The 16,277-nt window shown below is 37.7% G+C and overlaps 1 protein-coding gene across 3 annotated transcripts in view; it reads left to right on the top strand.

The window, feature by feature from the left end:
- The window catches only part of Jarid2 (Jumonji, AT rich interactive domain 2), a 557,336-nt gene that overhangs the window by 469,202 nt on the left and 71,857 nt on the right, over positions 1 to 16,277 (top strand). For all 3 annotated transcript variants that reach the window (XR_016549859.1, XM_090408748.1, XM_090408747.1), the window contains exons 18-19: positions 1,991 to 2,115; positions 16,014 to 16,179. Coding sequence is in view for 2 of the 3 variants with exons in the window: in XM_090408748.1 (XP_090264874.1) it covers positions 1,991 to 2,115; positions 16,014 to 16,179 (291 nt within the window). In the remaining variant the exon portion in view is untranslated. The remainder of the gene's footprint in view (positions 1 to 1,990; positions 2,116 to 16,013; positions 16,180 to 16,277) is intronic.

Genomic DNA, 16,277 nt, shown 5'->3' with positions numbered 1-16,277 from the left:
GGGTGGTTGATAATAATCTCACAGGCTTCCTTAAATTTGCATTCATACCAAGTTTTGGTGTGATGTAGACAACTAGTCCTTTTACAGTCAGTTCTATGTAGGGTGTTCAGGGCATGATCAGAAAGGCCAGCTTCACCATATTTATTATATTGAATGCATCGTTTATGTTCTTTTTGTCTGGTAGCAAAAAGAACATAATTATGAATTATGTTCTTTACGAATGTCCCAATTAATGACACAATCCTTCTTTTACAAAACAAATTCCCTCCAGATATCATGGAGCTCTTTGTGCATGTATTATTACATTCTGGTTATTTTGTATGGCAAAATGCTTTCTACCTACAAAAAGAAGGTACAGCCATGGGCTCGCCACTATCCCCCCCCCCATTGCTAACTTTTATGGGGAACATTTTGAACAACATGCTTTAGATTCCTCTCCTTTAAAACCCAAAATCTGACTTAGATATGTTGACGATGTTTTCACGATCTGGTCCCATGGCCCTAGACACATTCTTTAGCCACCTAAACAAACAACACAAACACACACAGTTCACAATTGAGATTGAAAAACAGAACACACTTCCGTTTCTAGATACACTTGTCACACGTCTTCATTCTGGCAATCTTTCCTTCACTGTTTACCAGAAACCGACACATACTGGAAAATATATACACATATACTCCTACCACCACCACCCAACACAAAAACTAGGTGTCGTTAATACTCTAAAAAACAGGACTCTGAAGATCTGCTCCAGTGAACATGCACTGAAAGACGAATTTAAAGTTATCAGCAATGCTTTTCAAAAAAATGGTTACAAGCAAAACACTATTAACAAAATTCCCTACAAGACCTCAATAAAAAACAAAGACAAACCAGACTACAATGAAACTATAACCATTCCTGTACATAATGTATATAAAAATATACATTAAAGGGACATCAGATAAAATGAACAGAATACTACAAAAATACAACCTCAAAGCCACCTTTAAACCTCTTGCAAAATTAAAAAGCTTACTCAACTCATCCAAAGACAAACTCCTTCTGCTGCCCCACCCTGGAGTATACCATATTTTTTGCACCTGTAACATACCATATATAGGGGAAATAGGATGCACAGTTCCTATGAGACAAGAAGAACATAAACGACACATTAAATATAATAATTATGGTGAAGCTGGCCTTTCTGATCATGCCCTGAACACCCTACATAGAATTGACTGGAAAAGCACTAGTTGTCTACATCACACCAAAACTTGGTATGAACACAAATTTAAGAAAGCCTGTGAGATTATTATCAACCACCCCAATCTGAACAATAATGATGGTCTAAAAATCCCGAAGATATGGAAGGCACATATTCGACCCACAGAACCTTCCTCTCCAAGAGTAACTATAAACAGGGACTGTAAATAATCCAGGATCCTAAATCAAAAATAACAATTGTAATGCTAAAGATAAGACATCATTGTTACTGAAAGAAAACTATCTATAAGAAAGAATGTTTATTCATGTTATCATAAATAGAATTTAGCTTGATGTAGTTTCAAATAATTAATTTTTTTTCCCACTAGAGGTCATGCCAGTCGAATAACCTGTGATCAGGTCATTGTTTCTCTAGCTTACTGTATATAATGTAACTCAGCTTGTCCTGTATATTTGTATATGCTCCAGATGATGATCTTAATATGAAGATCAAAACGTTGGGAAATTAAACGAGTTATTTATAACAAGGTTGTAAAGTCCATAATTTCTGAAATGAATGCTGATCACTGTGCAGCACTAAAAGAAAGGATTCCACAAGGGATCCTTGAATATCACAAAACAATGAAAGCATGTTAGCAGTCTGTATAGATAACTATCATTTAAATTATGTTTTCATATCTGTCAAATTTTCTTGATTAGAATTGCATAATAATGGAAGTAGTATTTTTGATTTCGAACAAAGCAATACTGAAATCTTATATTTTTTTACTTCTTAATTAGGATATCAGAAATAGCTGTGAACCACCTGCATTTTCATTGGAAAGGTTATTATTTAGCATATGCAATGACAATAGAACACAACCTGAGACTTTACAAAAAATACTTTCAGTAATTGAGGAAATCAGGTATGATTACTTTATAAATACCCAGAAGTTTAAATGCATGTTTTTTACTTAACTGCAAAACACCTGAATATGTATAATATGGTACTTAAAATGTTCATATGTCTGTTATTCACTGAGGGTGGGTCTCATGAATTTAGTAGGACTTTTTCATCCCAGAAACTTTTTATGTATAATTTAATATGCATCATCGATCCATTTATAAATAGAGAAACATACGTAGAAATATTCATATAACAAAAACTCGTCAAGATTTAGTCTGTTAGACGAAAGCGAGCCAAGTTGCTGCTTTGTGCTGAATGGCAAATGTCAGATGTTCATGAGCCTCATATTCAGAAAGAAGTTTGCTTATATATTGCCGAACTGTTTTCTTGGTCTTCCTCTGTGTCCATTAGTTGGCATGTAGAGAGCAAGAGCACTGAACATAGGTGAAGGTAGATATCTAAGCTGGTGTCCTAACCATCTCAGTTGACTTTTTTTTTAATTGTTTTTATTAGGGATCTTTGCTAACTTTCTTCAAGAATGTGGTCATTTAAGACTTTAGTTTTGCTGTTGTTGACTGCCAACCCAATCAGTGCTGCAGTTTTACATAAATTATCTAGATACTTTTGGCAGTCTAAATGTTAGAATCAATAAGTGCAACATCATCTGGAAAACAGAGATTACTTATGTGGGTTTATCCTGCTGACCCTTCAGAAGCTATTCCATACCCATTTTCTGTGAGTCTGAATACATAATCAAGGGTAATAATAATAAAAAGATATGGTGCCAAAAAGTCAACTTGAAGAACTCCAGTGGAAATGGAAAACTCTCAATCATCTCTCCAATAACCATTACTCTTGCATGATAATTCTGATATGGTTCTGTTATTGCTTTGATTATTTGCAAGGATATGCTGTGATAACTAAGAATTTTGTTTTTGATTGAATCTAAGACTTTTGAGAAATCTGTGACGTTTAAGATTAAGGGAAGGTTTTATCTCTCGATCCTTCTGGCAACCTTTGAAGGCAGTGGATGTGCTCAATAGTGCTTCTGTATATTGCTTGATTTTTGAGTAGAACAGGTGTTACATATAGTTCAGTTCAGTTGAGAAGCATCCTGTTATAGAATTTCAATGTGATAGGAAGTAGTGCAATTCCTCTATAATTTTCTAAGTTGTTTAGATTGTCATTTTTGGGTATTGGTATTATTAGGTCTTCTCTCTGTTGTTATGGAATGATGGAAGTAGCTAGAGCTATATTACAGATATTTATCATTTGTTTCACAGCTCCTTTCCTCCATGCTTTAATAGCCTCTACTGTTATGTGATCCATTTAGGTGCTTTCTCGTTGTTTTTGATTTTTAGCACGGTTTCAAATTCTTGCATTGCAAAATTGTTACACATAATGGGAAGTTCTTTTTGGATTATTATTTCTTGCAAAGCACCTGGTAGAGTTCACTGATGAGTTACTCAATAGTTTTTCAAAGTGGTTCTTTCAAACTAAGAGGTCTTCATTTTTGTCTTCAGGTATCTTTCCATTTTTAACTTTTATTCTTTATCTATTGGGCTTCCTTTCCTTTGTGCATAAGGAATTAACTAACTGGTACACTTCTCTGAAAACTATATCAAAATACCTATAAATTTAACCAGATAAAATGTACATATAAAAGTTAAAATATTTGTGTTTTCTGTGATTTATTTTCTTTGAATGCATGCATAAAACAATATTGAAAAAAGCATAAAAGTATTATATCATCAAGCACCTGAACAGATGTTAGCAGTCAGCAAACTATTCCTCTTCAATGTAAAATTTCTTCTACTCAGATCTTTTTCTGGCCTTTAATATCACTTTCTTTCTCTTAAAAATTAATAACAGATCAGTTATTTATTTGTAAGCCTTCTAAGGTCAGTTGTGAAATTTCACATTTGCTCCTCATGATGTGATTACATTGTTCTCAGTTCCTGATATGTACTCTCATAGGATGTACAGGATGCCATGCTCTCTGAAATCCTCTAATACTTCTATTTTCTAAAGAGCATGAGCAAAACTCTTTTAGCCCTATTTACTATTGAAAATTTGAGCAGGAGCATCTTGTCCTTAACTGGAATCAATAGTTATCAATAATTTTGGAGACGCAGAGCATAAATATGATGGACTACTCCCTTCATCTAATGATCATAAATCTTAATGCTCATATTGTTTTCTGAAATAGAGTGAACTCCATGGTTAGTATTTGTTTGCAGGATTAAAATCACAAGTTGGGGAGTAGTATTTATCTGTACCAAAGATAAATCTAACTTGGGATCTAGCTGAAAAAAGGTTTTGAAAAAAAAGATAAACGATCCTCTAGTTGATGACTAGAATTGAACTTATAGTGGTTCTTTGTTTTAGCACCGAAGCATTGTTGGTATAAAAAAATTTTCCATAAATGGCTACCTAGACACTAGATATCATTCTGTACTATATGATAAGTGCATATTACTACTGCCTTCCTTTTGACAGTTTTCTTTAAATTAATCTGTTCAGTACTTGATTAAAAAAAAGGCTTTAAATACTTAACGGTACATTATTACTGACTTCCTCTCAACAGTGTTCTTCAAATGAATCTGTTTTGAATTTTACAAAAAAAAAAAAAAATTCATTAATTTAGTTATAGTTATGTGAGAGTTATATTTCAATCTCCTAAGAATTCTGCTAAGTGCACCAAAGTCCATCTAAATCTTGATTATTGAAAACACATAAGATACAAGAATTAATAATAATAATTTCTTATTGCAAGTATTTGGATCTGAAACTAACAGGCCATCATCAGTGTATCAGCACATCCACAAGATAGTGAACCATGCAATATTATTTCTATTGACTTTTCTATTTCTATACAAATATGAGCTGCATGTTCCAGTGCCACTCACTATATAAAAGGTGGTTACAAAATAAAAATAATAAATAAAATAATAACTTGAATGTAGTAGCATGAAGGGGATGCTGTTAAGGCTTCTGTCATGGACAGAAGTATAATAACAAATAATAATAACAAAATCCTATGCAATACACACACTTCCACACCTGCTTCTCCACTTCACCAACATTTGTGGCCTTATTTGCTGTTAGTAATGTAATATTAATTCACCACCACCACTTATATCACATCAATACCTAATCTATTATTTCTTAATGAAATCAACTGGCATGTTTAACAACCACTGTTCGCCTGTATCCATCCTAAATTCTTCATGATTCTTTGCACCTGAGAATTTGCATGTGCATTTGTCAGATTTGACATTCTATGCAGAAACTGCTTAACTTTAAGCCCGTTTCTTATCATCTACTCTGATTCTAAATTTCCTTGCCATGCTCTACTGCTGCCTTTACTATTCTCCTATTCAGATAATCATTCTGGCCTCTTTCATTACTTATCTGTAAAAGTTGACTCTCTGTAGTCAGTTTACCAAGATAGTAAGATTATCTTCCTTGGCACCTTTACCTGTTCATAATTCAGACTGGTTTCCCTTCTCTTACTGCACAGATCAAATTGAAGAAATGCCAAATTATTTGCTGTTAGTAATGTAACAAAAATTCTGTATCTAACAACCAAAATACTGGATAATCTTCATCATGTTACTACCACTGAGGGCTGCTTAACCACCTTTCCCTCCAGGTATACTACAGGCATTAGTTCACCTCTTGGTAACTCTGATTATATCCACATTTTCTTTTCTCCTTTCAATCTCAGCTGCATGTCCTTTCACACCACAGCAATACTAAATGGGATGACTTCTGTGACTTCTATGTTGATTAATTCTTTCTTTCAAGGTTGCATGGTTGTCAGCATTCATCGTGTACCTTTTATGGAGACCAAAACACACATCTAGAAGCAATCACTTTACTTATAATTAAGAAATAAACTCGATGTTTTTGCCTCTATATTGAGGTCATCACCAGGAAAGCATATGTATGAGCAAGACACAAGCTACACAGGACACTACACAAAAGTAATCTAAATCTAACTGTATTGTCAATTCTTATGTTAATTTGACTTCTATTGGGGGATATATATATATATATATATATATATATATATAATAAATCAATAAAAATAAAATCAGTAAATACTTCTTTATACATAATAAGTGGAATAACATGCAGATTATTAAAAAAAAAAGTATAGCGAGACTGCATCAAATGCATCTTTACAACCCTGTTTGTCTTAAGGTTTTCTTTTGTTGAGGCTCTGTCATCATGTTCTGGACTAGATTTTATATGGGTTGCAGATGGGTTTTACACATTCTTGGAATTACTAATCCATTCTTCTTGTTGAGATTAGGATGATGAATCAGTCTCACAAGCTATTCTTTGCTGATTATTGTACTGATTCATCATCCTAATCTCAATAAGAATGATGCATTAGTAATTCCAAGAATCTGAAAAACCCATATAGGATCCAGAACCTCAACAAAAGAAAACCTTAAGACAAACAGGGCTGTAAAGATGCAGTTCTGCTATTATTTTTTTATTAATCATCTATATGTTATTCCACTTATTATGAATAAAAAAAGTATTTACCGATTTTATTTTTATTTATTTATTGCATTTTTTTTTCACCAGAAGTCAGGCTAGCATAAATGATTAACAAAGCAGTTCAATTTAGATTACTTTTGTGTAGTGTCATGTAGCTTGTGTCTAGTTCATATGTATGTTTTTCTGATGATGACCTTGATATAGAAGTCAAAACTTTGAGTGTTATTTCTTAATTATAAGTAAAGTAATTGCTCTAACACATGTGATTTGGTTTCCATAAATTGTGCACAATTTCTGCTGATTACTGTTTTCACTCTCTCAATCCAAATGCTTTCTCCTACTGAATAACTGGAATCAATAATCTTGAAATCAGAGTTCTTCTGACACTGCATATTACTCTTGACCACTGTCCAAGACTTTGATAGTGGTCATGGTGTGCCAGAGTCATAAACTCAGCATATCTCAAACGAGTCATCTAGTCAAAAAAATCCTAGCTTCACACTCAGCCTACACAATAGTATACAATATCTGTTAAAAAAAAAAACACGAATGAATAAAAATAGACTTTGCAAGCCCCGTGGTCATACAGCAATCGGTAAATCAATTCTCCTATAGGAGTATTAATTCATATATGGAATTGTCTATTTAAGCTACCATCATTGTCTGACATATCCTTACATTATAGAAGCAAGTATATATCCATTCCATCCTCAAAAAGGGGAGGATAAAAGTGAACCATCAGACTATCATCCCTTCTTCTTCCCCCACCTTAATCTTCTTAAAAGCAATGAAAACATGTATCAACTGCCAAATTCTTCGCTACCTTGTTTGTAGCCAACCAATAAATCAATTATTACCAGGATGGATTCCACCACTCTTGTCCCAAAGCACATCTCTTAGGAAACATGACATAGTTTTGGATGCAAGTCGTACAAACTCTTATACTGCTTAACAGTTTTATAGTTTTGCTGATGATAGTACGCACACAATAGTACACTAAATTAAATTATGGAATAGTCCACCACTTTTGCTGTATTAAACCTATCTATATGAATTTGTTCTCTGATGATGTTATAAATAGAATATAGCTTTGATGTAGGATTTTTTTTTTTTTTTTTTCTCACTAGCGGTTAGTCTAGTAGAATAACAGTTGATCAAATCATTGTCACTTTAGCATACTGTTTGAAATGTAATATAGCCTGTCTTTGTATGTAGATAATGACTTTAATATGAAGGTCGAAACATTGGGAAATTAAAGTAATTTTTTCTAACGTAGTAGTCTTCATAATTTTACTGAAATGAAATATGAGATGATAAAACACCTCCCATCATCTTCTATGGATCTCCTTCTCTTACTATACAACAGAATATTTACAGAGGAAGAGTTTCCAAACTCGTGGCATAAGTCGATTGTCATTGCAATCCCAAGGCCAGACCCAGGCCAACAATTATCGTCCCATTGCTTTGACTAGCTGTCTTTATAAGGCCTTGGAAAAAATGGTACACGCAAGGCTTCTCTGGTACTTAGAAGGCAACAAACTTCTTTCGGGTACACAATGTGGTTTTTGTAGACACCAGCCAACCTTAGAAATTTTGAAACATGTATAAGAGATGTTTTTGTGAAACAAGAATATGTGGTTTTAGTGTTCTTCAACATGGAAAAAGCCTATGACACAGCCTGGAGATCTCATATTAAAGAACCTGTTTAATCTTGGTCTGAAGGAGCACCTTCCTCTTTTTATTAAGAACTTTCTCTCCAACCATCTGTTCCAAGTCCAGGTGGGGGGGGGGGGGCAGTCCTCAAGGCCCTGTCTTAAAGTGTGACCCTTCAATTACTGTTCAGTTACTGAACAGGTTTCTCCCACAGTAGACAGTTGTCTTTATATCGATGATTTCACAATATACTGTCACTGCTTCAATATGTGGGTCATTGAAAGACATCTTCAAGAAGCAATCGATGATATCTCTTCATGGGTTCAGGTTATCTGCTGAAAAAACCATCTGTGTACATTTCTGCCAGAAATGTACTCTCCACCGCAATCCTGATTTAAGAATGATACAAGCTAGTATCTACCTATAGTTCCAAAGACCAAGTTTCTGGGACTTATCTTTGATAGAAAGCTCACTTTCTTTACACATTCATCATCTTTGGGATAAGTGCAAAAAAGCATTGAACATCCTCAGCACTTCATCCTCTACTGAATGGGATGCTGACTGATGTTCCTTGCTCTGCATTTATCGTGCACTTGTACATTCAAAGCTCGGTTATGTCCCAGGTTTACAGTTCTGCAAGGGAGAGCATGTTCCATTGGGACCCGGTCTATCTCTACGATATCCATTTAGTTACTGATGCTTTTTGCACATAACCCATCCAAAGTCTTTATGTTGAATCAAATGAACTCTGAACCCCTCCCCCATCACTTAGATGAAAATATATGCCTCTTAATTATGCTCTATAAATAAAGTCACTTCCAAATCACCCTGCATGAACTAGTCTTTTTCCCTGCATGGGAGGTCCTGTATTGCACACTCCAGGCTGTCATCTGTCCCTTTGTTATGCGTGTTAAAGATGCTATGGAAGCAGTTGGTGCGAGTGCTAACAACATTACCCACATCAAACAAAACAGCATTCCTCCATGGCAGGCTTGCACCTCATCCTGCAACCTCTCACTTTGTCAACTAGAGAAATCTCATACACCTTTATCTGTCTGCCTTCATCAGTTGTTCAATGGCTGCACAAAGAGCAGCCCACTCTGATTTCTTGCCCATTTATGCTGATGATTCAAGATAAGAGAGCACTGTTAGCTGTGTTCCCTAACATTACAATCTCGAACCATATCCCACCTGATTGCAGTAACTATACTGCAGAATTGTATGCCATTCAGCTTGCACTTGTGCATTTCAAAAAAAAAAAAAAACTCTTACCAGAAGTGTATAATTTATACAGGCTCTTTGAGTTTTTTAAAGGCTATCTCCTCTGGTGTATAATTTGCATCCAGAGCTTGGTGAAGTGCTTTGATGTTCGGTTGTGTTGGGTTCTCAGGTTACATTGGAATTAAGGAAAATGACATCACAGATACAGGTGTTAGATCAGCTCATACTTTCTTGGCCTACTGTTTAACAGTCCCTTATATTCACTACACAGATTATAAAATCTGGTAATTAGCTTACGGAATTAACAACGCATATGAAGGATATTAATTAAAGGCAACTTTAATGAATAACTTCTATATTTCGGCAATGTCACGTTGCCATCTTCAGGAACATAAAATATGGTATGTGCATGCAGGCACTAACAAAAGCAAATGAGGAAGAAGGCAAGAAACTAATATTGTCTACCAAAGACCAACCACTTCCCCTAGACCTACCTGGTGTATACCAGGTCCCTTGCAGCTGCAAATTGTCCTACTTTGGCCAAACAGGCAGGACAGCAAATATCAGGATTTCAGAACACAAAGACTACATCCGGTTTCACCAGTACAGCCACTCTGGGCTGGCAGACCATGCCTTAGATACCCACCATAGAATTCGTTGGAAGAAAACTAAAATAATACACCGCAGCAAGTTTAAGTACAAAAGATTATTCAAGGAATCATCAGCAGCTCTAAAAAACGTTCCAAACCTCAACAAATTTGGGTGCATGAAACTATCCCAAATTTGGGAGACTTACATTATGAGAACTTCAGCCCAACGGCCAAGACAACAAAATTAGCCCGCCAGAGGGCACCATTAGGACTTTAGGAACAATATTAGTTTCTTGCCTTCTTCCTCATTTGCTTTTGTTAGTGCCTGCATGCACATACCATATTTTTATGTTCCTGAAGATGGCAATGTGACGTTGCCGAAATATAGAAGTTATTCATTAAAGTTGCCTTTAATTAATATCCTTCATATGCGTTGTTAATTCCATATGCTAATTACCAGTTATGTATGACCAACATATAAGCCTTGCTACTAGATTATAAAATCATAGTTAATTGCACAGTAGCAATACTCATGGCAGGAAGCACTGACAAACCAATTGCATGAGGTTAAGCCTGAAATTAAGCACTCACAGTCTAATCAACATAGGAAGAGAAGAGAGGAAGTTTCTTGCTAGGCTCCACATAGGTCACAGTCATCTCACACATTCTTATTTACTGAGGGCTGATGACCCACCTATCTGTGAGAAATACAACACCTGTCTTACCAATAATCATATTCTGGTGAGATTCAAAGACATTTAATTATTAATTTGTATATATGTAGATGCAGCATTGTAAATACTCAACTTTGTACATATATTTTAAATTGTTCACTATTTTTCTCCTTGTAACTATTTATTTATTTATCTACCAACACCCTGTGTACTGCTGTAACTTGGTGCAGTATGACTTTTGCTGTCCTTGTGCCATAAACCCCAAATCAATCAATTAATCTCTCTCTCTCTCTCTCTCACACTCACTCACTCACTGTGTGTGTCCCTTCCCCGACACAAATTCCCTTTCTGCATTGCCTTTTTCTATTGATAATTTCATGGGCACTGCTTCACCAAACTGACTACCACCATTTTCACTTTCCTCTAAACATGTAAAATACACAAAAATCAACTTCCATGAACAGTTCATCTGCAAACTTATCAAACCTGCTTATCGTGCTGCCCTTTTTTATGTATTGAGAAAAAATTTCTTCATAGCCCTTCCATTTAACGACTACAACCTCAGCTTTTTGAGAAACAGGCCAATAAATTAATTTTCAACCTAATCTTTTAACCATTCTCAGCATTGTTGAATTATGCTACCTGTGTGATATTAGAAAGAGAATAGCCATAAAATAACACATAGCTTTAAAGCATTTTAAATCCTACCTGAAATCAGCATCACCCACAAAGATTATGAACACACAACAGAGCGATGCACAAAAATGTAAATACATTTTTGTACATATTGCAGCCCACTATGCAGAAGGCACTGAAGTATGAACCATGAAATTCAGCAATATCATTATTCAGTAAAGATTTTAATATATAATTATATAAATACACCACCAGCCAGATTAGCTTGAAAGGTACTACTGAAAAAACAATTTCTTTAATGTTGCAGAGTGGAAAATCTTGAAATTTTGTATGGAAATTTGAAGACCTTTCACCACTTCTCCACTGCCTTCGAAATTTCACCATTAGTACACAATGGTGAAATTTTGAAGGAGGTGGACAAAGACTTGAATTCAGCCTAGGAATCACATTGCTAGAATTGTGAGAACATCACAGCTGATTATGACAATAATGAGGAGGACCTTGACATGCAGAATCAGGAGGCTTATAGTTCCCTTGTATAAGGATGTGATGAAGCTGCATATGGACTACTATATGCAGTTCTTATCTCCTGGTTTTCAAGAGAATTTGAATATCTTAGGGAGTGCAGAGAGAAGATTCATTAAATCAGTATTAGGTGTAATGTGAAAATAGTTTGAGGAAATGCAATTTGAAAAGCCTTATAAATAGAAGAAAGAGAGGAGATATGATTTAGGCTTTAGATAGTCTAATTTAATTTCTTCTGCTTATTATTTTGTGTTTGTTTTTGTATGTTGTTGCATTTCTGAAGAACACTGTGACAGGGATGAAATATCAGAACGGTTAAACCTGCTGTTTAATTATTTATCTTTGTCTTGTATCCATCCCATTATATTTCAGTATGAGTGTAAAACAGTGCCTAATCCTAAACATGTGAGATATGATTGAGATGTATAAGAGACCATTGCTGGAAGCTGTATATAGAGGATGTCATCAAGGGGGTGAGGAGCAGGTTCTTTGCATGGAAATTTGTTGGCAAGTGGAATACATTACCTGAGTGCGTAGACCTTGCATAATGTCTTTTGACTTCATGGAAGTTAGATATACATACATACATCTTCAAGGCCCACCTTTCCTAATTGGGTTGTGGGAGCAACAGCTGCAAAACTTCCATTGATCACGATCCTCTGCCACCAAGCTCAGGTGTTCTGGTGTGGGATTCCCAAACGCGTCCACCCAAGGTTTTGGATATAATCTATCCAGTGAGTCCTTGGCCTTCCACGTGGCCTCCCACCCTCTGGCTTGGCAAAGAGGGCCTGCTGAGGGAGGAGCCGCTCTTGTGGCATTCTGACCAGGTGCCCGTACCAATGTAACTGTGATCTCTCAACACGGAGAAGCAGCGGTTAAGTATTGAGGGTTTCCCGAATTGCAGAGCTTCTGACTCTGTCGAGTCTTGTCAGCCCCGCAACCCCTCAAAGGAACCTGATTTCAGCCGCTTGGATTCGTGTCCGCATTCTTTCGGCCATTACCCAACTCTCGTGACCATAGGTGAGGATGGGAACATAGACTGTATTGAAGACAGCCAGCTTTGCCTTCTGGCTTAACTCCCGCTTCAATACTACCGAACGGCCAAGCTCCTGCAATATTGAACTTGCTAAACCAATTCGAGTATCTAGCTCTACATCCCATTTTCCATTATTCATGAATATGGACCCAAGGTATTTAAACTTCTCCACCTGCTTCATTGGGACTCCACTTACATGTAGAGTGCACTGGGATGGTTGTCTTGAGACCACAAATGTTTCAGTTTTTGGCCACACTGATCTTCATTCCGGCATCTGCACAGACAGCTACAAACCTATCCAGGGTCCGCTGGAGGTCATCTGTGGAAGAGCTAAGCCGAACTAGGTCATCTGCAAAAAGTAGACGTCCAATGCTACACTTCCAATTCTGACACACTCACTGCCTCGGCTGTGCCTATCAATCCAGTCCATAAATATTATGAAAAGGAGGGGTGACAGAACACACCCTTGGCGGAGGCCAATGGAGACTGTGAAAGGCTCAGACTTTGTGCTGTTTACCTTGACACAAAACTGTGAGTATTCATACAGGGACTTGATGGCAGCTAATAGTTGGCCATCCACTCCATACTCCTGGACTACTTGCCAAAGCCTATCGCGAGGAACTGGTCATATGCCTTCTCCAAGTCCACAAAACATGTGCAGACATTCTTGGCATATTCCCAAGATTTCTCAAAGACTTGCCTTAAAGTGAAGATTTGGTCAGTTGTGCTTCTACCAGGACGAAAGCCACATTGTTCTTCCTGGAACTTTGACTCAACTATGCTCCTGCACTGTCTTTCTAAGCACCTAGCTTTCACTTTCCCAGGCAGGCTGAGCAGAGAGATGCCACGATAGTTACTGCAATTCTTCTGGTCTCCCTTCTTGAAGACTGGTATTATTATGCCTGTCTGCTATTGCTTTGGTGCTCGCCCAGATATCCAAGCAGCCTGACACACTCGAGTCAGCCAGAGAACACCGTCTCGATTTAAGGCTTTTAGCATTTCGGGCCAAATTTCATCATCGCCAGCAGCCTTGCCCGATTTTAGTGATTTTATTGCTAAATGGACCTTTTCTGCTGTGAGACTAGTCATTGCCCCAATCTGCACCTCTTGGATGTCCACAACTGCTGGGCCACCCGGGTTAAGAAGGCTCTCAAAGTATTCCCTCCATCTGTGGAGGATATCCTTCTCGGTTGGTAAAAGTGCACCATCAGAGGTCTTAATTGCCCTTCCTGTGTACGATTTCCTCCCTCGAAGACAGCGGATGGTCTGCCAGAATACTTTGTTTGCATTTGCATAGGATGAGTCTAATCTTTCTCCAAAGGATTCCCAAGCTTTCTGCTTTGCTATCTTTACTGCCTCAGCATACTGCAAACGCATCTCATTTGACCTGACCCTAAGCCATGTTAGGTAGGACTCCTTTTTTGCCCAGACAGTTTTTTGGACTTCTTGGTTCCACCAAGGTGTCCTTTTCTCACTGCTCGTTGCCATGCCAAGCCGCTTTCTGCCACAGCATGAGAGTGCAGAGGCAGTGACAGCTGTTCTGAACAGATTCCACTCCTCCTCAACATCTGCAGTATGCTTGGAAATCTCTTTGAACCTGGAGGAAATGTCTGCAGAATTCTTCCTCACAGCCTCATTTTTCAATGCCTCGCATTTCACGCGGTATAACTACTTAGGCCCACCAGCGTTGATGGTAGCATCTGGTTTCTGAAGCCGTAGAGTGCACGCAACAAGGTGGTGGTCAGGTGACAGTTCTGCCCCTCTTCTCAGACAAACGTCCGACACTGAGGAAAATAGGTCTGCTGAGACTATAAAGAAGTCAATCAGAGACCTTTGTTCTAGTGTATCCCTGTACCAGGTATACTTATGGACTTCTCGGTGCTGGAAGAAGGTATTCATTATGGACAAGCTGTTAGTACAGCAGAAGTCCAATAATTTCAACCCATTCGTGTTAAGGTCAGGGGCACCATTCCTCCCAACCACACCCCTCTATGTCTGGTCATCTGTTCCAACATGTGCATTGAAGTCACCCATTAGCAGGACTGATTCCATGTCTGCCACCCTGTCAAAAGCAGCATCCACTTCCTCTAGGAAGGCAGAGTATTCTGACTCCAGATTAGGTGCATAGGCTTGCACCACAGCCAAATCATGGTTTTTCATCTGAAGCCTTAACACGCATACCCGTCCCCCCAATGGGATCCACTCAGTAATACAGTCTGACAGCTGGGGGCTTGTGAGTATTCCCACACCCGCCTGAGCAGACATTGTCAGGCTCACACCAGAGTAGTAGAGCTTCCACCCATTATCCAGGTCGACAGTTCCAGAGCCTCTCCTCTTGGTCGAAGAAAGCCCGACTAAGTCTAGCTAGTAGCGCTTGGCTTCCTTGACCAGTTCCAACTCCTTCCCTGTCAGAGAGAAAATGTTCCAGTTGCCTAAAGCCATAGCCTGGTGCCGTTGTCGTTGCCATTTCCATCCTTTTGCAGAACCATTTCTTTGCGCTGTCCCTAAACACCTCCCCAAACGGGTAGCAGGCCCATTGATGGAGTTTCCTCTAGCAGAGTGCTGAGGGGTGGTGTCCAAGGGAGACTGTAACATATTTTTCGAACGGGTCCCTCTACCTAAAACCCGAATGTGTCCCTTGGTAACCCGTACAACGGACGATGAAGTATGAACGTTTTTTGATAGTCTGATCATGTAACAGTGTTTGATAATGTCCTGTTAGCACAAGACGAAATGACACAGCAAAATAGGAACGATTTCCCTTGAATACTCTTAATAGCATTCGGGGGGAAGGAGCAAGAAGAGAAGGAAGCAAGGGAGGAAGAGGAGGGACTAGTCTACACATAATATAACACACGTATATTACATGAAGTAAGGCCTGGTCCAGCATCAGGTACCTCGGGTTTGCCACACCCGTACTCACTAAAGTGAGCCCCTGAGGCTCACTTTAGTGAGTTGCTTTCTGTTGTTTTCTTTATGTAATTTTATAAAAGCATAAAATATTAAAATTTTCATAAAATAAAAAATTTCTCGAAGGAAATTGATTTAGAAGTTTGATTGTTTTTAGGGAAAATGAACTTCAACTTAGAAAGCAGCTATATGACTTAGGACTGAAGATTTCAGAAAGACTCCCATTGTTGGAAGTAAAGGACAAGAAGAAACGACCAAGAGGTATAGAGGATGAGAGCGAGCAAGAATGTGAAGTGTGTCGGACTCACTGCTATGTGTCAATGGTAAGTTACTAAAAGATGGAGTGGGGAGGGAGGTGCTCCATGCAAATTACTGATAATGAGGGACATAAATCTATGAATGACTATGTTTCTAATAACTA

Source organism: Typopeltis vanoorti, chromosome 18 (assembly GCF_054136105.1).
Source record: "Typopeltis vanoorti isolate ZY-2024b chromosome 18, IOZ_Tvanoo_1.0, whole genome shotgun sequence".
NCBI classification, from domain to species: domain Eukaryota; kingdom Metazoa; phylum Arthropoda; class Arachnida; order Uropygi; family Thelyphonidae; genus Typopeltis; species Typopeltis vanoorti.
The sequence above is the reverse complement of the archived record's forward strand: the minus strand, read 5'-3'. Positions and strand labels throughout refer to the sequence as shown.